General features: G+C 39.0%; 1 protein-coding gene across 1 annotated transcript in view; it reads right to left on the bottom strand.

The window, feature by feature from the left end:
* Window positions 1–20031, bottom strand: part of NQR (ARP protein (REF)) — a 135721-nt gene that overhangs the window by 39569 nt on the left and 76121 nt on the right. The window contains exons 10-12 of the mRNA XM_089157237.1: window positions 9056–9157; window positions 8425–8520; window positions 8163–8237 (exon numbers count right to left, since the gene is read on the bottom strand). Of these exons, the coding sequence (XP_089013363.1) occupies window positions 8163–8237; window positions 8425–8520; window positions 9056–9157 (273 nt within the window). The remainder of the gene's footprint in view (window positions 1–8162; window positions 8238–8424; window positions 8521–9055; window positions 9158–20031) is intronic.

Raw genomic sequence — 20031 nt, 5'->3', positions numbered from 1 at the left:
CTGATCTAGATATCCTTTGTTCGCCCAATAATGGCTAAAATATCTTCTTCTTTATATAATTACCAATCAAATAAAAATTTATTCTATGTATCAATCCTTACATCTCCTATAACTAGTGGGATGACAGCTAGTTTTCGTATGTTAGGAGATACTATTATTCCCAACCTAATGCCTACATTGCATTTATAGGAAAGTAATCGAACAAACATTTAATAAATTGCAAGATTTGGAGGATCCGACTTGTGTCTTAAGGACACAGTAGAAGCTTTATTTAAACTAATAACTTTCCAGAAATAGAGCGAATCAAATCTCAGTGTGGGAATATTACAAGAGAAAATAGAATATCCTAAAAAATCTACCCTCCATAATAAAGTATATCTACTACTATTATCGCCTTACAACTCTCCTCCTCAAGTTGGAGCATAGATATTTATCATGTCCAACTTGCTAATGATATTACTTAACATATTGGAACTTAAGGTCTTTGTAAGCACATCAGCCCGCTGATTATCTGAGGTAACAAAGGAGATACGAATCAGTCCAACCTCAGTCTTCTCTTGGATAGAATGTTTGTCAATCTCCACATGCTTGGTATTGTCATGTTGTACTAGATTGTGAGCTATGTTGATTGCTGATTTATTATCTCAGTACAACAGTATAGGAATCTCCGAATCTGACCCAAGCTCCTAAAAAAGCCCTTTAGCTATAGTGTCTCACAAATACCTCAAGTAATTGGCCCAAGTTCAGCTTTGGCACTGCACCTTGCAACCACGGCTTGTTTCTTGCTTCTCCAAGCCACTACGTTACCTTTAACTTTTGATAACTTTTCTTATCAACTGGTTGTCCTTCTTTTGCCTTCAAATGTAGGTTGGGTCCAATAGGAGTTTCTGCTAGCTAACACCTTAACATCTCAGTTTCTTCTAGTAGATAAGAAGTGTACTTCCTCTGAGAGAGGGAAAAACGTCTAGCTGAATATGCCAATTCCAGCCCTAAGAAGTGCCTAAGCTTCCCCATGTCCTTTATTTCAAATTCAGTCCCCAAAAATTTCTTCAGAGCTGCAATCTCCTCCTCATTTCTCCTTGTGATCACAATATCATCCACATAGACTAGGAGTATAGTGGTATAGGAATTTTCTCTCTTGATGAACAAGGTATAATCTGCATTACTTTGCTTGTAACCATTGGAAATCATGGCTTCATGAAACCACCAAAACCAAGCCCTAAAAGACTGCTTTGGCCTATACAAAGCCCTTTTCAGCTTGCACACTTCCCCATTAGTCTCAGTAGTAGAATACTCAAGTGGCACATCCATATACATCTCCTCCTAGAATTCCCTATGTAAGAAATCATTCTTCACATCACTGATGTAAGCTCCACCCCTTATTCACTGCACATGAAAGGGCAGCCCGAACTATGTTCATCTTGGCAACTGGGACAAATGCCTCTAGGTAATCAATCCCATAAGTCTGAGTGAAGCCCTTGGCCACAATCTTGCTTTGTATCTTTCCACGGTCCCATCTGCCTTCTACTTGATAACATACACCCATTTGCACCCACCAGTCTGCTTTCCTAGAGGCAAAGCCACAAATTCCAATCTCCTTCCCCCCCCACCCCACTTTCCAGAGCTCACATTTCCTCATTTATTGCTTCCTTCCTATTTGAGTGAGATAATGCTCCCTGTCATATGTCAGGAACAAAAGTAGAGGACAAAGAGGCAACAAAACTTTGAATATCTAGGGATAGGGACTAATATGAAACATAATTAAAGATAGGATGCTTGTTGCAAGTATGTGATTGTCTTCCTAATGCAATTGCTAAGTCCACAGTAAGATCAAAAGAAGGGTAAGAAACAGACTCACCTAGAGGAATTGATACTTTAGGACTAGGTCAGAAGGGGGTTCTCATTGCTTTCTTTGATAAGTCTTCAAAGATCTTTACTCCCCTTGTACATCATCCACTAGTTGTTCCTGTTTGGTCACTCCATCTTCTGAAAGAGGATCATCAGCAGAATCTCAAGAGAAATATCTAAAGGAGGAATCAAGGGCGGAACCTCTTCACTAAGACTATCCCCTTAAAGAGGTGTAGGGGAAAAAAAGGAACTTGTTCTTGGAATACAATATCCATAGAGACAAAGAAATGATGAGAATTAAGATGATAACACTTATAACCTTTGCACGTAGCAGAAGAACCCAAAAAAATGCATTGTAACCCACATGGATCCAACTTACCATAAATATGCTGGTTTCAGCTTTCGGGCAAAGGCAATACAACGGAAAACCTTAGGCGGTACAGTAAAGGTAGCTGTCCCTAAATGAACTTCAAGGGGCAATGCTAGTTCAAGACTCGGGAAGGGATTCAGTTAACCAAATAAGCAGCAATGAGGACCGCTTCACCCCAAAACTGAGGAAGCACGTGAATAGTAAACATTAGGCCTTGTTTGTTTGCCAAATAAAAAGGGCTGGAAAAATAAACATATGGGACCCACATAGAGTGTGTGGGAGCATTGAAAAGGAAAGGAAAGGAAAGGATTTTGTAGAAAAGTTGCAAATTTGGGTCCCACATTTATCATATCCCTCACTTTTCCACAAAGTCCCACTGATTTAATGGGACTTTAAAAGGAGGTGGAGTGGGAAAAGTAGGTTGCCCTGTTAGCAAACAAGATTCCCTAAATCAAGGAAGCTTGTCTACTGACTTTCCTACCCCATTTCAAACTCTTTCAAATAACCTATACCTTATGGAAACTGCTACCTTAAAAAGATGTCTATTCTTACATTTGGAAACCCATTTTGAGGTGGACTATGGACGTAACTAGTCAGCTAGGTAAGATGGGAATGCACCACCCAAGTACACAATTCCCCTATTTGTACGAAGGATTTCAACTGTGGCCCCAAACTGTGTCCAAAGAATCTTATGGGAATCTTGGAAACATTAAAAAAAAAATCACCTTCCAGGTGAAGTAAATAGACCCGCGTAGTCATAGTGCAACAATCAATGAATGTGACAAACCATCTATGACCAGAAATAGACAATTCGAGAAGGACCCTACACATTAGAGTGAATGACAAAGAAAAGAAAAGTACTACAACTATCTAAAACAGGGCAAAAACATATCTAGTTTGCTTAGTTAAAATGCAAGCCGCACAAGAGAAATCATTCAAATTACATTATTTAACCAAATCAAGAAACAACCTAGAAAAACAGGTAAATGAATGAGGCCAAGATGATGATGCCACTGTAATAAGGTAAAAAGAGGAAGAGTGGTGGGACTAGAGGCGTTGAAAAAGCTAATTAAGACCCATGTAAAAAGTAAAGTCTCCCTTTCTGTCTACCAATGCCAATTGTACAACCGATTTCCAAGTCCTGAAACATGTCATGACTTACAAGTAAGGCTACTAACGGAAAATAGGTTAGCTGAAAACTTAGGAACATGCAAAACAGATTAAAGAAGGCAAACAAACAATAGGTCCCTTTCCAGAAATAACAGAAAGAGAACCATCAGCAATTCAAACAACTTGAGTTAAGGGAACAAAAGGATAAGTATGAAACAAAAAAAGGATGAACCAATCATATGGTCTGTTGCCCTAGAATCAATTATCTAAGAGGGAAAAGTCAAATTGACACTGTGTCAACTGCAAAATACATGTGGAAGACTGTGGATCAGTAGGGGGAATTACAACAGGGGCTACACTTGCACAAAAAGTCAGTGCCGAAAAGGACGCGTCAAGTCTAGACATCAACTGGCGAAGGTGCTGGAGCTCGTCAAAGGAAAATGGTGCAGGAGTACTCAGGGCGTCAAAATTTGCTTCATGTGTAGATGCTTGATTTTCATCCCTATTTGCATTTCTGCCTCCTCCACGAAAATTTGTCGGACAACTATGTAACTTCCAACGCTTATCTTTTGCAGGTAGCTGTTTTCCACAGTACCCTCACTTCATCGAGGCACAAGAATCACCAGTGATAGACTTATTGATGCCAAAATGAGCCGCCAATGCAAAATCTGTTAAATGTTGGTGTATGCACCATAGTTGTCCTAAGACTATCATCAGTGTCAACCATTGCATAGGCTTACTCCAGAGAAAGAAAGGGTTCTCATGAAAGAATCTGTGCATAAATCTGATCATACTCAATATTAAGTCCTGCCAAAAAATTATACACTATGAGCTTATCCTCCCAATTATGATAAACAACAACATCCGTAGCACAAGATGGAGTAAAATGTCCATAGAAGTCAAGAGTATGATAATAACCTCAAAAAGTGTTGTAGTACTGAGACATAGTGAGCTCCTTCAGTTGTAACTAATGAATTTTCTCCTGATCTCAAAGTTTGTGCATCATTACCCACCTTTGAGTAAGCCTTGGCAACTTTCCATATCGTAGCCACATCGGGAAGAAGATAGCTTTCTCCAAAACTTGGTTCAATGGAGTTGAAAAGAAATCCCATAACCAAGCATTCATCAGTCTCCCACTTATCTTGTACTTTACCTCGTGAGGATGGTTTAATAGACGTCCCATCAAAAGATGGCCAATTAGAGCACAAGCACCAACCGCAAGAGAATCAAAATGAGACAAGTGAAGGTAATTAGTCCCATTAAGCTTAACAGTGGTCATCGGAAAGGGAGAAAAATCACAACCCCGAGAAACAACAAAAACGGGAGGATCCTCCATACCCGATGAACAAGAAGAGGCAGAGGTAACAATATCGGCCATCGTAGGACAAGAAACAAATGACAAACCAAGGAAAAATATTTTTGGTAGGAAAAAAGTGTTCATCACCAAAAACAAGGCATAAGGAATGGTTTTAGAAGAAAAAAAAAATTCAAAACATAAGGGATAAGGAGGCAATGGCTCTGGGATACTCATAATAATAGGTGAGAGGTATATAGCCAATCTCAGGTCAAAAGTGGAAAGGGGAAGCTGTCTCGACCTCTTTAAGGCACTCGTAAGCCTTGTGCAATAGCTTTAGGGCTGTAGAAGGTCAACGAAGATGTTGCTGGTAGAGATCGAGGCCCTTAGGAGCTTCGCTGGATGGAGGCGATGGCTCTTAGGGGTGTTGTTGGCCTAGTGGAGGGAAACAAAAGGAGATCGACACCTCCTAGCATATCGGCTAAGTCTAGCAATACTCCTACAAGTATTCCTGGGTGGTGGAAAGGTTCCTGGTGGTTCTAGGTAAGTTGCAAGGTGCCTGCAAAGGGAAAACATGAAAGAACAAGGAAAAAGGAGGGGTTGTCATGGGGTCTAAATGGTATCGCGGTGGCAATAGGATGGCGGGAGGTCAGAAGGTGGCGGAAGAGTAGAAAGATCCTTGCAGTGGTGGTGGGAAGAGAGAGACATAGCGGTAGTGGTGGGTCTCTACAATAGGAATTCTTACGGTTTTGGATCAAAGTAGGTTCTTATACCATGCTACAAGATTTGGAGAAATCCTAACTTGTGTCTGAATGACATATTAGAAACTTTATTTATATTATTAACTTTCCAAAAATAAAACAAATCAAATCATTCCAATACATGAATATTACAAGGGAAAATAAAAGATCCTAACAAAGATCTTACCAGAGATCTTACCAAAGATCTTAACAAATCTACTTTCCATAATAAAGTAAGTCAACTACTATTATTACATTGCAACAATAAGACAGTACTTGATGGTTCACAAGTGGCTGCGTATTTGTTCTGAATTTTCAGGTTAACCAAAAGAGGTTAACTACATGAGTTTCAAACTTGAATTTTGATCAATAATCAATTTTTTCTTTTCTCCCACCTTTAGAAAAATGAAGTATAGATACCCACCGCCCTGTTATTAGAATTTTTTGAAAGGTAACTATCTTAGTCTTATTAATATTAGTATATATCAATATTCACAAAATATAGAATGTTTGAAAAAAAACTTTCCTCCCAAAGAAAGAAAGGACTTACATTCTTTAGGATCTGATGTTAAACCATTGCTCAATACCGTAGTGGATCATCTCTATTACATAATTGGAATCTTAGCTTTTATCTCATAGCCACAGTACTAAATTTTGAGCTGACCTAAAATAAATGGTGATGTATCCAAGGTTGGACCCCCCCCCCAAAAAAAAAAAAAAAAAAAGAAAGAAAGGGCCCAAGCCCAACTGTGAGTCAGGGAGGCCGAATCCATCCAGGGGTAGAATGGTTAATTCCTACCCCTAGATCGAGCTATAATGAAGACCAAAATCCAGTAAATTAGTTTATTTTGAAGTGTTGAAAGCCAAGTCATGTGTTTTGAAGTCAATTGGAAAGAGTCATAGAGTTGTGTAAAATTAGGAAAGCATTGTTTCCTTTTAAGAAGTCCTACTTTGAAGGATAACTTAAATTAGGAAGAGCAATTTCCTTTTTGGGTCAAGTTTGTTTATAATCTTAAGTTATCTAATTAGCATTAGGTGACTTAAGTGAGACTCAGATCCAAGGGCTGAGATCGCAAAATAATTAGATACTTTTTTCAAAGTCCAAGTTAAGTTGTGATGGTACCCTAGCAGCCAAGGTAACCCAGTTTGAGTCTAAGTCCTTTGTTTCAAGCTATAAATAGCCTCTCTAGTGTAAGTCTTTTTCAAATTTGATTGATTAAAGAATTGAGCTGAAGTTTAAGAAAAGGGTCGTGGGTTTCCCTTGAAACCTGTGGCTGGCTTGGTGTGAGTTTTTTGTAACTCTAAAGTTCTCTTCTGCAACTCCTGTAACAGCAGCCTACTTCAAGTAAGTACAATCCCATCCCCTTAGATGAGAGCCTAAACTCACTCCCCTCCCAATCGCAAATCGCCCCCACATCTCCCCCTTGCTTTTCCCTACATCCTAGGTCATTCCCTAGGGTCCACAAGCCTTCCCCTTCCTTCCATTGTTTCTGCGCAAGCAGTGGCAGTAACCCTTTAAAACCCTGCTCCCCCAAGCCCTTTAGATTCCCAAATCCCTTTTCTAGAATCTCACTAAGACTAGGATTACATTCTCCAAGCCCTCAGCCCTTTCAAGCTTTTAAACCCTAATCTTAAATTTTCCTGCAACTCATCTTCTTCATAGAAAAGTTGCAAAAATTTGATTTTCCAAATTTTTCTAAGACCTACCTATTTCTGCCCAACTTCCCAAATCTATCCTAATCCTTAATAAACCCTTATTAGCATCCTAGAACTACCAAATCAGCAACTCTAGAACAACTACCAGCCCTAGCAAAAACCCTAAAACCTCCTAATTAGCTAATGCAACTAGGGTACAAGGTCCTGAAAGTGAACCCAAATTCTGGGTTTATATCAAAATGCCAGTTGAAACCGAAACTTGCAGTATTTCACTAAAATTTTGCCGAAATTTTGCCAAGATCTCTAAAGCTTCGGTGAAATTATGAAAATTCCAAGGGATTGTACCATACGGGGCTTATGGCTATGGCTATGGATATGGTGGAGCATATTGTGGTTCATATACTAATTCCAGTAGCATGTGTGCTTTGTGGACTCATATCCATCAAGATTAGCATAGGCTTCCGGTTTTGTGACTGGGTTACAAACCATGCTTGTATGACACATTCCCTAAGGTAGGATATCTACTTAATGTTGATGATGCTACCTATATGAAAGCAGTGACAGACTACATAGAAAACTTTGTCGGCACCATGTCATGGCCAACTTATGTCTAGCAGATAGAGAACTCCATGACTTAAGGGGTAGACCCAACCTGACACAGTAGCTTTTATTAGATTATACTAAGTCTCGTTCATTGTATATATTTTTATTGTGGACTTTTGATATCTTGTATGATGTATCTTATTTATTAATTTATTGTAATTCATTTGTTTATTGTAATACATCATTCCTTGTAATTTTTAACCAAGTACTAAGTTCTACACTTCTACTTGTATATTGAATTCTACTTGTTCTTGTACTTGCTCTTGTATTTGTTTGTTGCATTTTAATGAAAATTTTTAGTGTTTTTTGGCATAATATGCATATTTACATTGGTGGTAATGCATATTCTACACTTCCATGTTTCATTTTTTGCGCTCTATCTATACATAGCAATCTTATGTGGGGCTGTAAAGAAGTTTTACTAGTACACATTTATATCTAACCTTCCTTATTGCTCACTCCGGCCATTATAATTTTGTTATTCAATTAAAGGAGAGAAGAAGAAGAAGAAAAGGCATAATCTTCACATTTATTATCAGACCTGGACTGCAAACTGTCCAGTTCCACCTGCTGCAGCAGTAACAAGGACTGTCTTTCCCGATTCCATCAATGCAGCCTACACGTTCCAAGAGCCAAACATCAGAAAGAAGTATAATTGCTGAAGAAAGAGGGACTGCAAAAACTACATTGCACAAAATTCTTAGCTTAATAAAGGACAAGACAAGCAAATACAGCGCAAGGCTGTGGCACCATAAGAGAGGGGGGGGGGGAGGAAATTTAAGTACAGGTAAGTTCAAATAAACCTTTTCCAAAGCAATTGATGCTGTCAGTCCTGAAGTAAGCATTGCCATAACCTCTGGATCAGGTCTTTCCACGGGGAGGACATGTTTTGAGTGAACCTGCAACAATGCACATTAACATACAATTACAACTGCTAGACAGGCTAGGCCAGGAAAAGGAAAACTACTGCACATATGCACATGGTGTGCAACAGTAATTGCAATAAGGGTGCAGAATAACCAAAAGACCATTACTTGTGATTTACAAATTACTGAACTCCAAAAGGTATAATAACTTCATTAGAAAATATTATAGTTCAATTACAAACTGACAATTCACACAGAATACAGGTTGGTAGGGTGTAACGGTGCACATGGCTCCCACCACTGTGGGGTCTGGGAGGCTCATAATGCATGTAGCCTTAACCCTGCTTTGTGGAGAGACTGTTTCCAAGGACTTAAAAATGACAGGCATTCATCTGGGTACACTCCTATTCCTATAATTAGGATATTGTCTTGTGTTCATGAAATGAACCTTCGCCAACCCCAGTTAAATAGTGGTGCAAGTTACATAAACATGACTACTTAACAGAACCCTACACCTACTCCTATGTGTTGAACTTAAGCTCCTGAATAAATTGAATCAGAAACTCACCATCATGAATTCAGAGTAACTGCCAAAAGTCATAACTGCAGCAGGAGTGCCTACTTTCAAGTCATTAACTGAATCCCCCAAAGCAGCAATTATTCCCACAGCCTACAATGTACAACTGTGACAGTAAGCAACAAACATGACTTTAATTGTTAAAAATACATTATGAAATTGGCAGTAAAGAATAAGAGAATTGTTTTCTTGAGGTTAACCAGTTCCACATGAAGTATCAGGTTTCAAAACTAAATTTTGCTAGAAATCTACACCTAAATAAGATAAATGGTGAACAAGAAGAGATTCAGCAGAGTCAAAAGAAGTATCTTTATTAAACATCACCATATTTATTATATTAAAGGAAACAAAAAAAGATCCAAATATTGTACTTGTGGGTGGAGCTGATCATAACTGCACACGGTGCCCCTCAAACAAAGAAAACAAAAAAAAAAAAAAATGGAAGTGATTTTATGGCACTGTTCAGGGCTTTCAGGCACAATCCTTCCCCCACCACGACCTCTCTCTTTCTTTTTCTCCACATGGCAGTGTTTGATGGCACCGAACTTTGCACAAATGTTATCTTCAGCCTGATTCATGGTTGATTTTCTGTCCCATTTGAAATTGCCAAATTAAATAATGATTTGAGAAAGTGGACACTTTTTGAAGAAAGGAACATTTTAAGAACAAGGGAAATGCCACATATGGCAGGCCATATGGTCAAAGATTCGTCAATGATTTTGAAAATTAGCAATGTGGTTCAGAAGAACAAGAAAAGTCAGTAGCAAAACAGGGTGTTCAACTGGACAACGAATGAATAAATATGTCTACTTTTGAGTGTGTATTGGCTTATATGGGCCATGGCCTTAGAACTTTTGGGTTTACTATGGTAAATTGGTAATGTACCAACTTCGTAAACCAAATATGAGGGATTTGGCCTAAATCCAGGATTCAAGGCCAGAAACAACACTGGCAGAATACTGAGGTTTTCAGGTTATGGCCAAAACCTGGTGTAAAAATGGTTTTACAGAAGTACTAGTCTTCTAGAACAAGAACCAAGAACGTTACCAAACGTATACTAATTGATTTTTTCATTGACAATGAAAGCGTATTATGTATGCAACAGTGATAATGTCAGGCTGTGAGAGACAATATTCACAGATGCAAGGGGAGGGGTGTTTGCAGAGGCATGGGGAGGAGAGTTCACAGGGGCATGGAGGTGGGAGTTCACAAAGGCAGGAGGAGCAGAGCCAAAGGCCAGCTAGGCAATCTATTAGAGATGAATTGGATGGCTACATGGTACTCCAAATGATGGCGATAATTGAAATACAGAATCCAATTATAGTCACCAGAGGTTTATGGGAGGTGGGTCCAGTAGACAAACAACAACTAGCTGGCACTTTGAGAGACGTGGTAACATGTTATATGGACTTTGTTGATGTCTCCTGGGCTGTGGGAGATCATATGAAGGGGTGAACATGACAAGGTAGACATATTTACGTCAGGCAATGGCAAGGAATAGAGCATCATTAGTTGAGGAGCACGAGAGGCACGGTAGTGTACGAGCTGCTACATTAAGAGCTGGAGCAACTGGAAGATGATACTTCTGGTTCAGGTGGTATGTTCCATGGTTTGCAAATAGTTTCAGGTGATCACAAAGCCAGAGAGCTCCACCACAGCCAATAGTTGTTGACAAAGAAGATTATGGTAGAATGGCTTGAATAGATCAGTGCGATCCCAAGCCCTCTATTTATAATAAACAGTACTATTATGTAAATACCCTTACTTGGGTAACAAGAATAGAAAATTACATGAACTAGAAATAGAACTCCTAGAATTTAACTCCTACAAGACATCAACAACCACTCCCCGTCAAGTTGAGGCATAGATGTTAGTCATGCCCAACTTGCCTACAACAGGAAGGAAATCTCCTTCCTTCAAACCCTTAGTAAAAATATTTGCCACTTGGTCTCCAAATCATAGAACAAAATTCGACCAAAATGGTCGAAATATCGGTCGAAATGCCTGCATATTTTGAAATCAAAACGAAATACAAGGATAGGCACGATAAGTGTCTTGAATCATGTCGCATTGACTGAAATTTCAATTGATACGACACGATATTTCGACCCGATACCATATCGAGCCGAAACAACACAAACTTAAGTTATAAAATGTCCATTTTCAACCCAATTTTCGACCTATCGCCATTTTCGAGCATACCGGGCAATATCGCCTCAGACATTTCACCCCTATTTTTAATTTTTTTGTGATTTCTTTTGTTTTCATCCCTCTTTTCACCTAATTTCTACAACTCCATTTCATTCAAACACTAGATTTGCTCCTCCATTTGTGCATTTTCTCAAATCTTGCAAGGTGAGTAACCAACTTCCTCATTTTTTTATTTTTGTTTTGTTTATGCCTTAAATCATCTTAGATTGCTTCCAAATTTAAGTATGTTTACTTTAGAGTGTTGATGTTTACTTTAGAGTGTTGATTTATGAATTTGTAGTGTCAAAATTAATTTTTTATTCTTCCTACTATTTTTCTATTTTTCTGTTATTAAAAATATTTAGTAAATTATGTATATTGCTAAAAATGTATATGTATAGTAGATGTATGAACTTCAAATTAATGAATGTGAGAGTTGAGACACCAACTTGCTGTGATGATGTTGAATCAATTTTTTTTCTGTTAATTATGTAATTTTACTGTATTTAATATATATTTAAATAATTAAAAAATTATTTAAATATTAAAGAAAAAAACTAATTAACTTTTATTTTAAATTTAAAAATAGGAGAATATTAGTGGACGCATGTATACAATTTTTGGAGCATGTTATGGAGCTTTTTAAGATAGTTAGTGTGTATTTTATATATTTTTAAATTATTTATATATTAAAAAAATACTTTTATATATATATATATATATATATATATATATATTTTTAATTTAAAATAGGAGGTTATTATCAGAAGCATGTATGTCATTTTGGAGCATTTTGTGGAGCTTTTCAAGATACTTAGTATGTAATTTTTGTATCAGGCACTCTCTTTCAATAATGTCAAATATAGTTTGGCAACACGGAGGCCACTGACAGCTGATAGGAGGAAGAGCGAGTGTAAATACTGCAAAAAAACAAATAGGAGGAGGTGGGGCCACTAAACTGAAGGTGCATCTAGCTGGCGGAAACAGGGATGTAGTAGGGTGCCAAAAGGTGCCCGTAGAAGGCAATGGTCTCATATACTAGTGGGGGAAAGCAAAAGCGGAAAGAGATGAGAACACAAAGGGAGGAGTTCGAGGATGCATGCTTAGATGACCTTCCAGATTCCAAGGATCATGGTTTAGATGAGCCAGGAGAGTATGGATGTGACCCTGAACCAGAGGCCAAACAGATCAGGAGAGTGATGATGATGAGTAGGGAGCAACAGAGGGTTGATGACATGAGGAGGCAATAGAGGTCTCTGGGTTGTGGGTCCTCTAGAGAGCCAATAGGTATGGGAGGCACAAGCGGCTCCCAAGTCCCTATGAGGAGGAGTTAGAGTGTGAGGCAAGAGGTTCCTATCCCACAGGCCCCTACAAGGGGTTGAGCTTCGTCATCACATCCTACAGATTCAGATCTAGAGATTCTTCGCAATGATCCGGCTCTATTTGCGAGGCCTGAGCATAAGCAGAGAAAGTTGAAGCACTTATAGGGGAGTGTAAAGGAAAAAATGGGGATGCCTTTCTCCAAATGGGCTTATTACCAAAGTATTCCAGAACATACAGCCCAAGGGCCCTACTGTAGAGATATGATTGAGGAGATAGGCAAGGCTAGAAGTGGTGTACAGGGACCCACTCCATATGAGATATATAATGTCTATTTGCCTAAGCATAAAGAGGACTTAAATGAGTACATTAAGAGATTAAAGCCCATGTGGGCTCATTATAGAGTGACTGTGATGGCTGATGGTTGGACTGGTCCCACTAGACAGTCCATCATCAATTTCATGTTGAATTGTGATGGGAGGATAGTGTTCCTCAAGTCAGTAAGATGCATCCGGTGATAAAAAGGATGCAAAAATATATTTTAAAATTATTAAAGCAAGTGATGAAGGAGGTTGGAGTGGAAAATGTGGTCCAAATTCTGACTACAAGAAAGCTGGGTTGAAGATACAAGAGAACTCCATGTATCTAAAGATATAGTATTAATTTTTATTTTAAATACATATATTTACATTACATGAACATTTTATGACTTTGTATTAAACTATTGATGCCATGATGGATGGACAAATATAAGCTCTTTTGGACTCCATATGCTACTCACTGCATTGACTTAATGCTGAAGGACATCGGAAAGGTCAAGCTTGTGAAGAAGACTGTAGAGCAAGCCCGACAAGTTTGCACCTTCATTTATAACCACACATATGCATTAAAGATGATGAGGGACAAGTGTCAGGGTGAGTTAGTGAGGCCACGCATAACCAGATTTGCTACTAATTGGATAGCACTGAAGAGCTTTGAGAGTAGGAAGACTGGCCTTAGGAGCATGTTTGCATCAGAGTAGTGGTTTAGCTGGGAGGGTTCTTCATCCATGGGAGGAAGGAGAGCATAGTTGACCATACTCGATAAGACTTTCCGGCATAATATGAGGATAGTGGTGAAGATGCTTAAGCCTGTGGTGCATGTGTTGAGGATGGTAGATCAGCAGAGAAAACCTACTCTACCACACATATTTGCTGCAATAGAGAGGAAGAAGCAGCAAATTGCTCAGGTCCACCCACACGGCAACAAGAAAGTCCTCGAAATCATCCAACTTAGACGACAATCTATGTTGCAGCATCCACTCATAAGGCTGGTGAGTTGTTAAGTCTAGTATTCAATTTAATTTTCATTATGTTATCACACTATTAAGCATTAATTATTCCCTTTTATAACATACTTTTTCTTACACAACATACTATTTAAATCTTAAGTACCATTACAAGGACAATCTTGGGATGAAGCAAGATTTGATGGATGCCGTCCAAACTATAGTGGAGAAGTTGGAACCGGATCCATCTAAACAAGCAATCATCCTTATGGAGGAGAGATAGTGATTTGAATCATTTGATATTCACAATTCATAGTTTTATACTAAGTCATTAACTTAGTAACTAGTTATTGTTTTTTCTCTTTATATATTAAATAAAGGCATTTAGGGATGCCACTGGGAGCTTCAGTCGTTCCATGGTCGTATCAAGATGGGAATCCGCCCCTGGGGGTAAGCTCATCATTTATTTAATTATATATTATATATTTAATTATTATATTCTATCTTTAATTTTAGTTATTTAAGTATTAAAATGACTTGAAGTCTATGTTTGTTGCAATTTGGATGTGACTCACCCCACTTGAGTGTGATTGCAAGCAAAGTGCTCTCCCAGACATGTTCTGCCACTATGTTATGAGGGAAACTGGAGCACCTTCAGCCTCATTCACTCGAAGAGGCGCAATCGACTAGGTGTGAAGCGTCTAAAGGATCTTGTCTACATACACTATAATATGAGACTAAGGGAGGATCATATTAGATAGGGGATGGACAAAGAGAGTAAGAATATCGAGTTGGCCGACATATTTGAGATGGATGATGATGATAACCCAGTAGTTGACTGGATCAGGGACAGTGGAGAGCCATTGTTGGATGAGGAGGGAGGTCGTCCCAGTAAATAGATTGCAAAGGAGATGGGGGTCATGGCCCAAGAGGGGAATGCACATGCAGCGCCCGCCTATCCCTTCGTGACACACCCTAGTGCATCCACCCAGAGTGAGGATTTGATTGTCTGGTCCAACACAGAGGATGATGTGACTCAGGCTTCCAGCAATGACAACGATGGTGGTGATGATGACGATGACGATGATGATAATGGAGGGGATGAGGAGGGTGTTGGACCTCGCAGGATTCAGCTGATCCTAGGGACAGACCACCACCACCACCACCAACAGTATGTGAGAGTCAAGGGGGAGGACGACCACCAAGATTCACAAGCGAGAGTCAGTTCACCCACGCGACACAAGATTCAGACCATACTGGAGCTGCATCTCGAGGTCAAAATGTTTCCTCTACATATCCGAGGAAGGGGAAGGGGAGACAACACGGCTATAGCACAGAGGACACGCCATCATATAGGTCCTACCGTCCGGCTGATGCCGAGAGCTTGGTGGGATCTATAAGATCGATGAGCATTGATGATTCTAGTGACTCTCCACCTTCAGAGGATCCGAATTCCATAGGCCTGCAAAGTCCTCATATGATACTGCTGTGGAGAGTATCGGTTCTACTGGGTCGATTTATGGAGCTTATGGTTATGGACCATATGGTGTCCCTCCTGGCTATCAGATTCAGCGTTAAGCCGGTTAGCCACTAGTGGAGCCTTATGGTTATGGAGCAGCCTATGGACCTTATGGTGTCCCTCCCACTATCACCTATCGAAGTCTGCCAATGGGACCTTGTTGTCAGTATGGACCTTATCCTTATGCTGACAGCCAAGGTGCTCCTTCATTTGTTGAGCAGATCTTCCACTCTATTCCACAGCCACCAGGCCCACCACCAGCCTTTTCATATGTAGTTGAGCCAATTCCTTATTTGGAGATTCACAAGTTCCCACAGTCAGGAAATCTTAGGCATATGGATGAGGCTACGTACAGAGCTGCAGTTGTTGACTACATCGACAACTATATGGGGCAAATATCATGGGACTTGTATTGTCATTTGTATGGGGTGCAAACGGAAAAGGGAGACATTAAATAGAGTAGACTTGTAATTAGTAACATTCTCGCTTCTTCTCATATGTAGTATATACTTGAAAAGTTGGATGTTACATTTTCAATGGTTTTTTTTAGTAAACTAGTAGTTATATAGTGTTTATTATGCTTAAAATAGGTAGTATGCAAGAATCCAAATCAATTTAAGTCCATATAAGGCCTGAAATTGAGGTTCTAAGTGTCTGGAAAAAAAGTGTCCAGTTTCGGTCAAAATTTCGACCAAAACATTTAGGAATTTCAGCCTTTTGCAAGGTCGAAATTCCCATATCAACCGAAATTTGTTCCTTGCTCCAAGCCTCACAAAAGGCATGCAGATCAGCCCTTGTTCCAACTTTTCTTTGACAAAAAATCTGTCAATTTCAATGTGCTTAGTTCGATCATGTTGCACAGGATTATTGGCAATACTAATGGTCACCTTGTTGTCATAATACATCATCATAGGGTTTGGAACTTGGATTCCATATCTTCTAGCAGACCTTTCAACCATAGTAGCTCACAAATTCCACGAACCATAGCTCTGTATTCAGCTTCTGTACTGGATAAAGCAACCACATCCTGCTTTTTACTCCTCCAAGTAACCAGAGTACCTCCAACAATGGTATAGTAACCTGAAATTGACTTCCTGTCAGAAGACCCAGCCTAGCCTGCATTAGTGTAAGCTTCTACCCTTAGGTTATCAGTGAGAGAGGAAAGTATTCCTTTTCCAGGAGTTCCCTTCAAGTATTGCAGTATTCTAGTAATAGCCTTCATATAAGTTAAATATGGATCATGCATGAATTGGCTTACTATTCCAAAGGCATAAGCAATGTCTGGCCTGGTGTGGTTTAAGTAAATAAGCTTCCCTTCCAGCCTTTGATATCTTCCTTTGTCTACTAGTTCTTCGTCATTCTCCTTAAGTTTAGCTCCAGCCTCAATAAGAATATCAATTGCTTTACACCCCAACATTCTCACTTCTAATAATAAATCTAGAACATACTTCCTCTGGGATAGGTATATACCCTTTTTGACCAAGCCACCTCAATTCCTAAGAAGTACTATAACTTTCCTAGATCTTTAATCTCAAACTCTTTGCTAAAAAAGTCCTTCAATCTTTGTATTTCTTCATCATTATTCCCTATGATGACAATATCGTCTACGTAAACAATGAGAAGAATAAGATTGGTACTTGGCTTCTTGACAAACAGTGTAGGATCAGCATTTCTTTGCTTGTAGCCAATAGAGGTCACCGCCTTCCGGAGGCATCCAAACCAACATCTAGGAGATTTTTTTAACCCATTCACCTCTTCAACCGACAAACTTTCCTTGCAGTATTGTCATCAGAAAAACCATGTGGAATCTCCATACAGACTTCCTCCTCCAACTCTTTATACAAGAAGCCATTCTTTACATCTAGTTGGTGCAAGTTCCAATCTTTGTTCACAGCCACAGATAACAGAATTATGTATTCAGTTTTGCAACAGGGGCAAAAGTCTCTTGATAATCAATCCCATAGGTCTAGGTAAACCCTTTGGCAACTAGTCTAGCCAACAACTTGTTGACTAATCCATCCATATTTTGTTTAACCATACATTACCCATTTACAGCCAATGGATATTTTTCCTAAAGGAAGTGTAACCAGCTCCCACGTATCATTTTTCTTCATTACCTGCATTTCCTCTACCATAGTTTCCCTCCATCTTTTATTAGCATAGGCTTCCTACCAACTATTAGGAACAAAAACAGATGACAAAGAGGATATAAAAGCACGATAAGAGTCAAATAAAGAGTTATAAGAAACATATTTAACTATTGGATGTTGAGTACAAGATCTTACTCCTTTTCTAACATCAATAGGAAGATCAAAACAAGATACCTCAAGGAGAACAGTAAAATCTAATTCTGGAGCAAGAGACTAAAGTGGTAACCTATCATCTTTCTTCACCTACTTTGGCCGATTGTAATTCTTCCTTTGATAAGTCTGTACCTCCTTATTCTAATCACTCTTATTTTGAAAGACCTCAATAGTGTCTCACAAGAGTGGCCTCCCCATAACCAGGTTCTTCATCGGGTTCAAAAAACGAAGGGGGAGAATTAAAGTCCTCCAATATACTGGCCAAAGTCTACCCCTGATCAAACACTTCATGAGCTCTTAAGTTGTGTTGTGGTGGTGTGTGGGAGTCTATATGTCTGGTAGGAAGGTCCAAAGTTGGAAAGAACACCTCTCCTTTAGGGCTCTCCCCCTGGAGAAGTGTATAGTAAGGTCATGACTCATTAAAAATGACATCCATGGACACAATGGTTTTCTTAGAAGGAGGATGACAACAATTATACCCCTTCTGAGTAGCAGAATACCCTAGAACTATACAGCATAGGCTGCGGGGAGCCAGTTTACTCTGGTGAGCTGCGATTCTAGTATAACCCATACAACCGAAAATCTTGGGGGAAATAACAAAGGAAGAGTCACCTTAGAGAATCTCATTAGGACAATGAAAACCAAGTAACCTCTTGGGCATCCTATTCATAAGGTAAGAGGCAATTAGTATAGCATCACTCTACTATTGGTTAAGGACATTCATAGCAATCACAATAGAACGGGCTATCTGTAAGAGATGTTGGTTCTTCCTTTCAGCGAACCCCATTCTAGGCAGTCGTATCAACATAACTAGTCTAGTTTATTATGCCAAAGTCAGAGAGATATCTCTAAAATTTACCATCAATATACTCTATGCCATTGCCACTGCGAAGGACCTTTATAGTGGCATTGAACTGAGTTTTAATCATATTATGAAAATCAGAAACATAAAAAAACCTCATTTTTTTGTTTTAAAAGATAAATCCACGTAGTTTGAGAGTGACAATCAATAAAAGTAACAAAGTATCTATGGCCAATAATAGACACACGTCGACAAGGGCCCCATACATCAGTATGAATTAACATAAAAGGAATAGATTTCATATTGTGAAGAGAAGGTAAATAAGTAAAACAAGACTGCTTTGGCAAAATGCAGGCTTCACAAAAAAATTCGTCCTTATTACAAGAAGAAACTAAATTAGGAAATACTTTCTTAAGAGTTCCTAAAGGGGGTGACTGAGCCTACGATGCCACTGATGAAGGTCCGATAGTACCTAATGAACCTAATAAGAAGATGCAGCCAGAGCAGAAGTAGATTCTCGAATCGGCTCTAGCAGATAAAGTCCACTGCCTAGTTTACCACGTCCAATCTCCTTCCCCATTACCAGATCCTGGAAGACATAGTAAGATGGGAAAAAATTCACTTTATAATTCAAGTCATGTGCAGGAGGACTGATAGAAAGTAAGTTAGTAAAGAATAAAAGAACATGAAAAAACTTTAGACAAAGAAAGTGATGGAAAATGTTGAATGGTCCATTTTCCAGCAATACTAGAATAAGAGCCATCAGCAATTCGAACTTTATCTTTCTTAAAAGTCGGAGAATAATGTAAGAAAAAAAGGGGATGAACCTATCATATGATCTATGGCTCCTGTATCAATGATCCAAGGAGCAGAAACCGAAGAAACATGGAAGCGTGTAAAAGTTTTACCTGAAGTAGCAAGGTAGGAGTTGGTTTGGGTAGTGGCGGAAGCAGTGGTAGAGCCTGCACCAACAGTAAAAGATAGCATAATATGTCGCAGAGTAGCTAATTCCTCTTGTTAAAAGCTAATGTCTGCAAAGGATGTTGTGGGAACAGTCTCAGAAAGATTAGCCTTTGATTTTCCCTTTCTTTGTGCCCTTTTTTGTTCAAAATTAGCAAGCTTCCCATGGAGCTTCCAACAATTGGCCTTAGTATGATATGGTTTATAACAGTGCTCACACATGACAATTTCCATAGTCAAATTAAATTTGATGCTAAAAAATTGTAGGGCTGATTTCTCCGCAATAGGAGCATAAAGCATGGGAAATCAACAACTTTCCTCACACTAAACAAATGCATAAGATTGTTCAAGTGTAGGAAAGGGAGAACGACTCAATACTTGTATCCTGATCTGATCGTACTCCACATTTGAACCCGCCAAGAAGTTATTTACACGAATCTTATCAACATGCTTCCTGTAAGTACCCACATCATCCGAATTGGTGGGGTGATAATCCCCATAGTGATCCAACTCTTGCCAAAGAGAATGCAACTCTACATAATACTGGGTCACAATCAATTCCTTTTGTGTAGTCTCATGAAGCTTCTTCGGTAACCCATAAACTTG

Source organism: Hakea prostrata, chromosome 5 (genome assembly GCF_041222555.1).
Source record: "Hakea prostrata isolate BN-2017 chromosome 5, UWA_Hpros_2, whole genome shotgun sequence".
Classification (NCBI taxonomy): domain Eukaryota; kingdom Viridiplantae; phylum Streptophyta; class Magnoliopsida; order Proteales; family Proteaceae; genus Hakea; species Hakea prostrata.
This window is presented reverse-complemented; position numbering and strand designations above follow the sequence as displayed.